This window comes from Castor canadensis, chromosome 1 (assembly GCF_047511655.1).
Source record: "Castor canadensis chromosome 1, mCasCan1.hap1v2, whole genome shotgun sequence".
Classification (NCBI taxonomy): Eukaryota; Metazoa; Chordata; class Mammalia; order Rodentia; family Castoridae; genus Castor; species Castor canadensis.
In genome coordinates, this window is record NC_133386.1 from 200,285,319 (window position 1) to 200,298,192 (window position 12,874).

At 37.6% G+C, this 12,874-nt stretch overlaps 1 protein-coding gene across 1 annotated transcript in view; it reads right to left on the reverse strand.

Moving 5' to 3' along the window:
- The window catches only part of LOC141413900 (solute carrier family 22 member 10-like), a 102,063-nt gene extending 89,632 nt beyond the window's left edge, over positions 1–12,431 (reverse strand). The window contains exons 1-3 of the mRNA XM_074047832.1: positions 12,096–12,431; positions 11,832–11,998; positions 10,645–10,768 (exon numbers count right to left, since the gene is read on the reverse strand). Coding sequence (XP_073903933.1) covers positions 10,645–10,652 — 8 coding nt within the window. The 5' untranslated portion in view covers positions 10,653–10,768; positions 11,832–11,998; positions 12,096–12,431. The remainder of the gene's footprint in view (positions 1–10,644; positions 10,769–11,831; positions 11,999–12,095) is intronic.
- Between the last annotated feature and the right edge of the window lie 443 nt (positions 12,432–12,874).

Sequence of the window (12,874 nt, forward strand, 5' to 3'; positions counted from 1 at the left end):
TTTTGCAGATGATCTCCCTCTCTTTCCTTAAACCTTGCCCAATATGGTGGGCATCTCTCCCAACCTAGTATCCTTAGTAAAATATAGACTGAAAAGTTTTTGGAAAGAAATGCTACTGTTATTAATGATTGGTGGCTTGCATACCTTTTCCTGAATATCATCACTGATTCATGTGTAGGGTCTTCAGCACAGCACTTTCCAATGTTATAAAGTTACATTTGGATTTTTCAACATGAGGCAGAACTCATTCTCTGACACTTCCTTTTGTGTCTTACATTTTTTCCAAATACAAGTCCCCATTCTTGGGTCCTGATGCCTATCTTCATCTTAGATCTAGGTCTTCTTCATCCTGTGTAATCACAAGTCCTCCTATTTTATTAGTCTTTTTTAACACCGGACCTTTGACATTACCATATGTGTACTTACTTGATTGGTCACTCATCCAGGTTAACCTGGAACATCTCTGGTTTTACCAATGTAAATTCCACATTGCTAACATCCCTTCCCTGAGAAAATCAGAATGACTGGTTGATTTAAATCATACATTAATTGTAACATTGCTATGTTTAGGATAACATGTTAGATTCTTCCATAATTGTCCAAACGATGGTTTTTACCTTCTGCAGAATGGTGGAAACAAATACCAGGTGGATGATTAAGAGCAAATTATTTCTAGTTTCATTTTTTTCTTCCTCTCTGCCGAATCTCTGATATGCAATGGGAGGTTTGCTGCAATTAATGAGATAATTTTTTTCAGTTTTTACTTAGGTTGATAATTTTACACTTCTCTGGCTTTACCACTCCATATTCTCTGCCCTGTACAATTTTTTGCATCAGTTTGAAACATGCACTTAGACAATGCAGTCTATTTCTCATTATGTTGGTGGTTCTTAATTCCTCAACCCAGATATAAAAGTCTGCATGGTCTCTTCTTGTCTTCAAAACACAGATACTGCTTGTTGCATTGGCATTCACAAGTGTGGCAGTAAGTTTTGGTAGTGTTTGTCCCAGCACGTGGAACTTCTCCCCACAGTGCTCACGTATAAGAACCATGCATGCTCTCTCAGGGATGGAAGTAGGACTTTCCCAGGAGTAAACACTAAAATGGGGCAGAAATCTAAGACCTGTTCAATGTAAAAAGAAATTATATTACCGCTAGAATATTAATAAAATTATAACCACTAGTTATTGGTTTTCATGCCATGTTGTGTGCTAAGAAGTATCAATCTTTGGACCACTCATCGATTAGGTATGATGAGTACTATTCTGTTTAGAATGATGAAAATTAGTCTTATCTTACATTGAATCTGACAAAAATAGCTAAAGCCTTACAGAGACATCTCAAAAGTGACTATTTGCTCATGTATGTAATGGTTCTGTCTTATTGCCTGACATAATCAACTCAAAATCATGCATCACAATTTGTATATTAAATCTTTGCTGATTGTTATCCATATCCATTTATCCCTCAGAGCAAGATCTTCAGGATTGAATTTAGTGTGGCAGCTCTGACCCTACTAGTATTTTATGCCATTTTGCTTTAGATCATCTATGGCATCATCCTCATCATTACTTGCCTTGCTATTTTCTGCCTTCCTGAAATGAGGAACCTGTCTCTGCCTAACACCTTACAGGACATAGAAAATGGAAAGTGAACTTTCTAGACACCCCTGGGAGAATCTGTGTGCCTTAGATCTATGATGACAAAGGCAAAGCATCATATGAGTCGTTTGGTGTACAATGAAGACTTACCCTTTCCTGGACTACTTCCATCTGCCTCTCACTAGTAGGAGAGTCAATGCTGGCCATGGTGAGTTTTTAGTCTATCTTGAAGAGATCCTCTCTGCCCAGCATTCATTGGTAGGTTTAGTGGTAAAAAGGCAGAAGTTCACTGCCCTCATTACAGACACACATTTGTGATTCTATTTAATGATTCTTAGATGCATACTAGCTTGACAGATGGTGGATGATGGAAGGATGTCAGGATTTTTGCATGGAGCTCATGACCTTCTTGTAAAGACATAAAGGAAATAAGTTTTGTTTAGTTGCCAAATGTTTATCCAATCTTGTGGCCAAAAGTAATGGAAATATTGAGCCTAAGTTAAGAAAAGTGAAGGGGGTGCTGTTTGTCATGCTCCCTCTCTTGGAATGAGGTTTTCTCTTACTCCTTGGTTATTATTGGACTAACTGGGCTTAACTTGGTGTGACAAGAGATTTTAGAAAAGATACAGGACATATAGACAGAAAGTTGGGGGCAGGTGTGTTGTATGCTTGGCTGAAGACACACAATCCTTATTTTTTTTTCTATCTTCATTTGTTAAGGCCTTGCTCCTTGCAGATCTTGAAAAACTTGCTTAAAACCTCTTTCCTTAGGCTGCTACTGTCCCATGTTTGCTCTTAGTTCATCGTTAGCTTAATTGCTCTTAAAGTCTTTTGCCCCCAGACTTGCACTGTCCCATCTCTCTTTAGCTCTCTCAAAGCCTCGGTGCTCAAACTTGCAAAACAGCCATGCCTACAACCTGCATATGCACAACTGTTAAAGTCTCAGTCCTTAGACTTGCACTGTGCACTGTGCCATGCTCTCTTTGTTTTTTCTTTAGTTTTAGCTTTCCTAAGGCTATGCATGAAGTTCTTTCTCAGCTTTGTTTTCTAAAGCCTATGTTAAAGTTCTGTGTTAAGTGGCCAGGGGCTGTGCCTATCTCAGTCTACAGGTAAAAGCAATTAAATGCATCTCCCCTTGCTTGTGTCCAGTCCTTATAGGTTTTAAAGTAGAGAAACTGATTTTTAAATGGCACAATGCTATTTTCATTTTCTAGGGTTTCTGTAACAAGGTACCAAAGTAGATCATCTTAAACAACTATCTATTATCCAATAGAGTAAGAGGATAGAAGTCTGAAATCAAGGTTTTGGAAGGGTGGTGGTCTCTCTGATGGCTCTAGGGAAAGATTTATTCCAGGCCTTACTCTTTGCTTCTGGTAGGAACTTGGGACTGTAAAATAACACCAGATTTAACATGGCATTCTCCTATGTGGGCATCTCTGTGCCCAAATTTCTCCTTTTTATATGACCACCAGTCACAGTGGAGTAGGACTTCACTCTAATTTTATATGATCTCTTCCTGATTCATTATGTCAGCAACAACTCAAGTTTTGAATAAGATCACATCTGAGGCACTCAGAGTTAGAACTTCTACACATGAGCTTTTCTTCAGTGTGCACAATTTCACCTAAAATGAATGGGAAATCAATTTAATATTTTCAATCTCCCTACACTTCTAAATGCAACATTTCTTAGGTATCTAAAAAGACCAAATGAACACCTAAAGTTTCAAAATTGCTTTCTTGGATCTACACAGGCATCATGGCATCTCAAAGTAAGTGTAAATCACTGAGGAATATTGGGTGGTTTAAAGCTGATGTTCAGAGGACCAGATTGCATTTGTGTATGAAAGGCACACAAAGTCACTTCATCTTTCCTGTTTCTTTTAATATGTATTTTCATTTGTTCCTCAGGGGATTGGTTGTTTCTATTCTGTATTTTCAGGAAAAAAGTTCTCAGGACAAGTAAATAGAAAGATTGCCTACAAAGTTGACCAAATTTTAAGATTTCATTACCTGATTTTTAAAGAAATTCTCAGGAAAATAAGGGAAAAAACCCACTCCACTGGTTTTTTATTATTTATAAAGACTAGCATATATACCTATGGTAAAGTGAATCCAGACTACAAGAATTTGAAGTTTTCTACAAAAATCATTTAAAGGGACATATACTTGCATGAATAATTTAGTATTTAGGGAAATAGGTCAGAAAGTTTTAAATCTATCATTAATTGTTGATATGTGAAATGATTTAGGAAAAAAGAGAGCAATGGAACTAGCATGGGACTGGCTGTCTATGGAGTGGCATGTAAATTTGTAATTTTTCATGCCACTTAAAACTTACGAGATTGATCAAATTGAAGTAGAACAATTAGGGATATAGAAATGTAAGAACACAAAAATCTGCTCAGGACTTCCTGCAGGATTATTAATAAGCAAAATCTTTGCCTCTACTTTACTCACTCCAATCTTTCCCACCCCTAACTCTGCCTTTCTTCCGTATTTCACAGCATCACATTCCTGTGCCCCAAGCTTGGCCTGTCATTTATACATGGAACGTCACTTCCTAACATCTACTCAAAGACATGTCTCCTATGACTATCCCTAATCGCTCCCCCTTTCTCATATGTTTTCTCTTTTCTTATCAAACTTTATGAGTTGCTTTGCTTTCTATTCTCCCTCTATTCCCATTATTTATTATTCCTCTTTAAATGTTAATTATGTAAAGTATTATAGAAAACATTTAATCAATCCAACACTTGTATATATGCTACGAAGATCAAACAGGTACTAATAGTTTGCTTTGCTGATACAAGCTTCCCCTAAAAAATGAGGGTTTTACTCTTGGGGATATACCCAAAAGACTGTGGCACAGGTTACTCCGGAGGCACCTGCACACCCATGTTTATTGCAGCACTATTCACAATAGCCAAGTTATGGAAACAGCCAAGATGCCCCACCACTGATGAATGGATTAAGAAAATGTGGTATCTATACACAATAGAATTTTATGCAGCTATGAAAAAGAACAAAATGTTATCATTCGCTGGTAAATGGATGGAATTGGAGAACATCATTCTGAGTGAGGCTAGCCTGGCCCAAAAGACCAAAAATCATATGTTCTCCCTTATAAGCAGACATTAGATCAAGGGCAAACACAAGGGGATTGGACTTTGAGCACATGATAAAAGCCAGAGCACACAAGGGAGGGGTGAGTATAGGTAATACACCTAAAAAATCAGCTAGCATTTGTTGCCCTCAATGCAGAGAAACTAAAGCAGATACCTTAAAAGCAACTGAGGCCAATAGGAGAAGGGGACCAGGAACTAGAGAAAAGGTTAGATCAAGAAGAATTAACTTAGAAGGTAACACACATGCACAGGAAATTAATGTGAGTCAACTCCCTGTATAGCTAGCCTTATCTCAACTAGCAAAAACCCTTGTTCCTTCCTATTATTACTTATACTTTCTCTTCAACAGATTATAGATAAAGGCAAAATAGTTTTTGCCAGGTATCGAGGGGGTGGGGGGTAGAGGGAGGGGGTGGAGTGGGTGGTCAGGGATGGGGTGGGGGCAGGGGGGAGAAATGACCCAAGCATTGTATGCACATATGAATGATAAAACAATAAAAATTAAAAAAATAAGGGTTTTGATTCTGGGTTACAAGGAATAAGCATACTGCACTTGGTTTCTAACTAAATGTCACTTGAAAACTGTAAATAAGTCATGGAGCAACTCATTAGAGCATGAAATATATATACAGGCAGCCACATTGGGGGAAAGGCCAGATTCTGAAGCAACACCTGCCTAGCAGTGTGTTTATGATTTTTTTCTGCCGTCTTAGTAAAAGACATGAGCACAGCATGTCAGTGTGCAGTAGAATGGGATAACTAAGGCTCCAAACTTTGTCTCACAAGACACAAAATGACAGACTTAATGACCTGGAAATTGGGAGCACTGCAGAGATAATTGCTCAATTTGGTGAACTTTAGGGAAGTTCAGGACTCCTGCTCCCAACTCTGAATTGCTCATGAATGGACCACACACAGATAAGCAAACAAAGGGCCATGAAAACAGATGAGATAGACTCCACCAAAACTCCAGAGAGGCCAGTCACAGCTAGATGTGATGCAGATACAGATAGTACTGGGAAGGCTCTGGAAGCTGAATATAAGCTGGCTAAGAAATAGGAAAAGAAGTCTGGGAACTTTCAGACACCATGTGACTTTTCCTAGTGCATGTCATGTTAGACACCTGCCCCCCCAATCAATGTTATCCTGTACAGTTGAGAATTTCTTTTCTATTGTAAAATCTTAGCAGTTGCAGAGCCCTTTTCAATTGTAAATCCTCCACAGTTGTAAGACAGGAAGCCTGGAGGAAATCCCACCTTGACTACCTCTCACATAAAATCACACCTCATACATGTAATTAAAATACCTGAGAGTTAGCATAGGTGTATACACAGAGTGTCTCATTCTATATGACAAGATCATGGCAATCAAACTTGTTAATCATCTTAACCCATCTTGCAATGACCACGCAGCTATTTCCACCATTTGCCCTTGTGATTTATAAATGCTCTTTGAATTAAAAAACAGAGCTTTTTCTATCCACCCTGGTCAGGGCCCACTCATGCTATTTATGATGCCTTCTCATCACCTTCAATAAACTTTATTATCTCTCTCACTACATTTCCTCATCTTGTCCAGATTCTTCTCATCCAGGATGCAAGTTCTCAAAATCTTCTGAGTCTCCAGAGACCACCCATCTGGAAACAAATGGACATTAGAAACACAAAGCACAGAAAGTACATCATGAAATTAAACAGGCTGATAGCCTGTTTTCAGGTACTTGATAACAAGTACCACAATAGTCTCTAAAGTACTTAGCAAAGCACAGAGATTAATTATTTAAAGTGTTCATGATACCATTAAACTTGCTTGGTATAATAAGACACAGGAAATTTGAAATCATAATGGAAAATGGAATCAAGAAGTAACATTTTGATAGAACATAGATGTTGGAATTATCTGACCAAGACTTGAAAAGCAGTCATTTATGAGGAAGCAGATAAGCATCAAAAATTTGTTCAGAAGGATCGAAAATGGTGACTGGGGCACAGACTGCATGAGCTTTGGGCATCAGGGACCTTGCTGACCATCCAAAACTGAACCAAGAGGATATTAATCACCTGAATAGATCTATAACACAAAATGAAATTGAAGCAGCAATAAAGGGTCTCCCAAAAAATAAAAGTCCAGGACCTGATGGATTTGCTGCTGAATTCTATCAGACCTTTAAAGAAGAACTAATACTAATACTCCTTAAACTGTTCCATGAAATAGGAAGGGAAGGAAAACTGCCTAACTCATATTATGAAGCCAATATTACTCTTATCCCAAAACCAGACAAAGCTACCTCCAAAATGGAGAAATATAGGAAAATTTCCTTAATGAACATCAATGCAAAAATCCTCAATAGAATAATGGCAAACAGAATCCAATTACACGTGAGAAATATTATCTACCATGACCAAGTCGGCTTCATTCCAGTGATGCAGGGTGGTTCAACATATGCAAATCTATAAGTGTAAGAAACCACATAATCAGAAGCAAAGACAAAAACCACTAAGTCATCTCAAAAGGTGCAGAAAAAGCCTTTGACAAGATCCAATATCACTTCATGATAAAAACTCTAAGACAACTAGGACTAGAAGGAATGTATGTCAACATTATAAAGGCTATAAATGACAAACCTACAGCCAACATCATACTTAATGGTGAAAAACTGAAACCATTTCCCCTAAAATCAGGAATGATACAAGGGTGCCCACTACCCCAACTCCTATTCAACATAGTACTCGAATTCCTAGCCAGAGCAATTAGGCAAGAAGAAGAAATAAAAGGAATACAAATAGGTAAAGAAATTGTCATAATATCCCTATTTGCAGACAATATGATCCTATACCTTAAAAACCCAAAATCTCACCCAAAAACTCCTAGACACCATCAACAGCTATAGTAAGGGGGCAAGCTATAAAATCAAATCACAAAAATCATTAACTTTTCTATACAGCAACAATGAACAAACTGAGAAGGAACATGTGGAAACATTTCCATTCACAATAACTCAAAAAAGTAAAAACCCTAGGAATAAACTTAACAAAGACCTCTACAAGGAGAACTACAAACCCCTGAAGAAAGTGATTGAGGAAGACTTCAGAATATGGAAAGATCTCCTGTGATCACGGACTAGTAGGATCAACATAGTAAAAATGGCTACACTACCAAAAGAAATCTACATGTTTAATGCAATTCCCATCAAAATCCCAATGACATTCATTACAGAGATTGAAAAATCTACCCTAAAGTTCATTTGGAAACACAAGAGACTGGGGATAGCCAAGCAACACTCAGCAATAAGAACAATGCTAGAGGTATCACAATACCCGAGTTCAAACTATATTACAAAACAATAGCAATAAAAACTGCATAGTCCTGGCACAAAAACAGACATGAACACCAGTAAAAAAGAATAGAGGACCTGGATATGAAACTACACAACTATACTTACCTTATTTTTGACAAAGGTGTCAGAAATATGCGATGGAAGAAAGACAGCCTCTTCAACAAATGTTGCTGGGAAAAGTGGTTATCCATCTGCAAGAAACTGAAACTAGATCCATGTCCATCACCCTACACCAGTATCAACTCAAAATGGTGCAAGGACCTTAATATCAGACCCAAACCTCTAATGTTAGTACAGGAAGGAGCAGGAAACACTCTGGAACTAATAGGTATAGGCAAGGACTTCCTCAATAGTACCCCAGCAGCCCAGCAACTAAGAGAAAGAATGGACAAATAGGACGTCATAAAATTAAAAAGCTTCTGCACAACAAAAGAAATGGTCTCTAAACTGAAGAGATCACTCACAGAGTGGGAGAAAATACTTGCCAGCTATACATCAGACAAAGGACTGATAACCAGAATATACAGGGAACTTAAGGAACTAACCTCTCCCAAAATCAATGAACCAATAAAAAACAGGCAACTGAAGTAAACAGAATATTCTCAAAGAAGAAATTTCAAATGGCCAAAAAACACATGAAAAAATGCTCTCCATCTCTAGCCATAAATGAAACTCAAATTGAAACCACACTCAGATTCCATCTCACCCATGCTGGAATAGCCATCATCAAAAACACCACCAGCAACAGGTGTTGGAACAGTGGGAATGCAAGCTAACGCAACCACTCTGGAAAACAATATGGAGGCTTCTTTAAACACTAAACATAGATCTGCCATATGATCCAGCAATCCCACACCTGGGGATATACCCGAAGGAATGCCACTCAGGTTACTCCAGAGGCACCTGCATGCATGTGTTTATTGCAGCGTTACTCACAGTAGCCAAGTTATGGAAGCAGCCAAGATGCCTCACTACTGATGAATGGATCAAGAAAATGTGGTATTTAAACACAATGGAATTTTACTTAGCCATGAAGAAGAATGAAATCTTATCATTTGCAAGTAAATGGATGGAACTGGAGAACATCATTCTCAGAGAGGTTAGCCAGGCTCAGAAAATAAAAATCATATGTTCACCTCATAGATGGACTTTAGATCTATGGCAAATACAGCAATGTTGTAGGATTTAGGTCACATGCTAAGGGGAGAGCACATAAGGGAGGTATGGGTATAGGTAAGAAACCCAAAACAGGAAAGAGTTTGATGTCCCCACTACAGAGGAACTAATACAGAAACCTTAAAGTGACAGAGGTCAATATGTGAAGGTGATCAGGAACTACTGAAAAGGTCAGGTAGAGATGAATCATATTGGGTTGTAACACATTTGTACACAGAAGCAATGCTAGGAATCTCTCTGTATAGCTATCCTTATGTCAACTAGCAAAAACACTTTGTCTTTCTTATTATTGCTTATACTTTCTCTTCAACAAAATTAGAGATAAGGGCAGAACAGGTTCTGCCTGGAAGCAAGGGGGTGGACTGTGGAGGGGAGAAGGAGGGAACAGGGGTCAAGGGGAAGGAATGGACCAAACAATGTGTGCACGTATGAATAAATTAATAAAAAATTAAAAAAAAATAAAAAGATACATTGTGGAAAAAATACATAGCAAGGTATTTTACTTGACAAAAAAAAAGAAATAAGAAGAAATGTGTCATTTGACAACATAGTCCAAGTATTTTGTTGAGCAGTGATACAAAGCAGGACATGAAAGATATTTTAGTAATGCAATATAGTATATGTTCAAATACAGATGTGAAAGTAAAAGGAAGGAAAATTTAGGTGGGAGTTAAGGAAGCATCCAGTTAATTATGTAGAAATAAAATTTGGAGAGAAGGGCATTGAGGAGTGTAAGTTATCCACAAATGTTCATAAGTTACAGCTCCAGATCAAGAAACAAACTAAAGGAAGAGGTCACTACATATTGCCCAGTGACTTTTATAAGATGAGATGGTCTTTGGTATGACTTAGGCATGGTTTGGGTGTCTCACAGGTTCCATGTTAATGGAGGCTTATTCCCAAGGTGGTATTGGAAAGTGGTGGAAAGGTGGAAACGCCCACCTTTAAGAAGTGGGCCTTACTGGTAGGTCTGTAGGTTATTTGGAGTTTATCCTTGAAAAGAATAAGGAAGCCTTTGAGAGTCCCCTTTGGAGTTGTCACCACATACTTGTTATAAAAGCCTGAGCGTGGTCCCAACCAGTGCTCTCTGCTTCCTGACTTGACATGTGATCTTTCCTCTCTGCAAGCTCCATGATCACCATCCACCATAGGGGCAGAGACTGTGCCATGCCATTTGGAATTTCAGCGTACAAAATTAAATCAAGTTTGATTTCAGTCTGTCTTGTGTATTTTGGTATGGTAATAAACAGCTGAATAATACATTCATTAAAAATGGGGGAACTGAACTGATATTCTCAGATACTCAGTTGATAGCTGCCTTATATATCTCAGTAAGGAGAAAGTATATATGTCAGCTTATGTCATCCATTAGTACCCATAACCGCCTTCCCTTTATGCTCACCTCCACATTCAGGGTTTATTTAGAATTTTTTATTCCATTTATTTGTGCAAGTTTTCTAAGAGCCTTTAATCCCTGTTCTGGTTTATTGGTGGCAATCAGCCACCTAGAAGATTCCACTAACCACCTGATAAAAGAACACAAAAGTTTCGTTATCTCTCTGTTGTTATTCATATGATTACTTGCTACAGATGCCTTTAGCATTTCATCTACTACACACTATTCCATGGATTGGGAATAGAAGTCTGCTTCCTCGAGACAAATACCAGAAAAAGATATGGATATTACTCTATGGAGTACACTTTCATGGTTGTCAACACAAACATTGGATTCAAGTAACCTCCTGCCTAATCGGAAGGGTGCATTCTAAGAAACATAGGAAGCTTAGGATAGAGGGCATCTAACATACATAATTCTCATCCAAATACTTCATGAGTGTCAGATAACTTGTGTTCAGGATATGTGCATTTTTTAAATTCTCCAAATCATTTAAGTTTAAAATTGCTTAAATTTGGATTTTTATACCTACCATTGCAAAGAGCATTGTTAACTTACAATATAAATTTCCTCATCATTAAGATGAGGGACAGCAGTGCTGTGTTCCTGGTTGTGTTATTATGAAGACAGAAAGAGACAATGGATGAGCCAGACAGGGATTGCACTCTCCTCTCTGTCATAACTCATTTCACTCTATGAATTCTGTATAAACACCTGTGCTGAACACATATAATGTATGACCCAAGCTACATGCTGATGTTTATTGCTCAAGAAACTGGCTTGTTCTTTTGTCCATGAGACATAAATAAACTTGCTGCCTCTTCTTTTTGTCAAATTTCACCTGCAAATATTAAGAGCACTAAAATCTTTGCCATAAACTAATTCATCATAAGACTAAAAACGAGTCACCGGAATTTCTTTTTGAAACACTTCAATCTCTACATTTTGTTAAAGAAAATAATTTTGGAATAATTCTTTGCTCACTCTGCTTGATAATTGTTGAGACAAAGAGCACAGAAAATGGTTAGAACTCTCAGCAGAATGGATATTGTTATTTCCATTCTGCTTCTCCAGTTGGTCAAAGAAAACAGATAAGAAAATGTGTTAGGTCCATGCATAAAATAAGGAAATAAATTCAATATTAATGTTCATTTGTGGAAATAGTTATACAACAGGAGTTAGAAGGTTCATACCTTGAAGAGAGGGAAAAGAGAAAGAATGGTGCAGCTACCACCAGGGGAAGGGTTCTCCACTTTTGAAAGATAAAGGCCAGTCCTCCCAGGACTGTGATTCCAATTCCATGAATGCTGTTTATAAGTGTTAAAAGAGTCTCTGGATTGAATCCTTGTCCACTCTATAGCTGGAAGAAAACAGGACAGAATATTAAATCTAAATAAAATTATTTTTCAAGGTCAAATCCAAGACATAGAAAACAAAGATCGAAATTGTTGACTTACCAAGCATACGGCTATTTGCTAAGATGACCATGGAAGAGAAACCTGCCAAGAAGCATAGCGAGCAGTAAATGAAGAAGCTGGAAGCAAAGGCAGTACAGGTCCCAGATATGGCCACCAGGAGCAAACACCACTTAACCATCACCTTTCGCCCAAATCTGAGAAGCATAGAGTCATGGGAGATTAGGGCAGCAAAAAATGTTTTCATAAAGCTTTAAAAAAATGAGAGCATGTATTGAAATGCAGAAAACATTTGAATAAGGATTCCTTATACCTTAAATCTGGAATATTAAGAGCTAAATCCACACCAAAAATATTATCGGATTAATTTTCCTTATGAACAGTATAGACTACTGATTTCAAAACTTCCTCATGTAATTATCAGGGGACCTCTCATACCAACTGATAGCATATGAATGCATCTCAGATATATTATAATAGCAATATATCTCAAGTGTTCACTATTCTAACATATGTATTTATCATAGTACAGGGTATGTATAGTTTTGACACCATAAAGGAGTTAAATCAGTACACAGATCTCATGAATCTGGTGGCCTTAGGCTAGGTTGATATGAATGATTTATGAGCAGAAGAAGGCATCTAATTTGCTTAAAGATTTCCTGAAAGTCTCTACTTTTTTGAGATTATAGTATAGCATGGACCACAAAAGAAAGAAAACTTTTTGTATAGCCAGCTTACCTGCTGGCGTGTTTACTCTGTTTGTTGGTTAAACTTTCTTTCACTTTTCACTGAATTGCTGGAGAAACCAGTAACAAAGA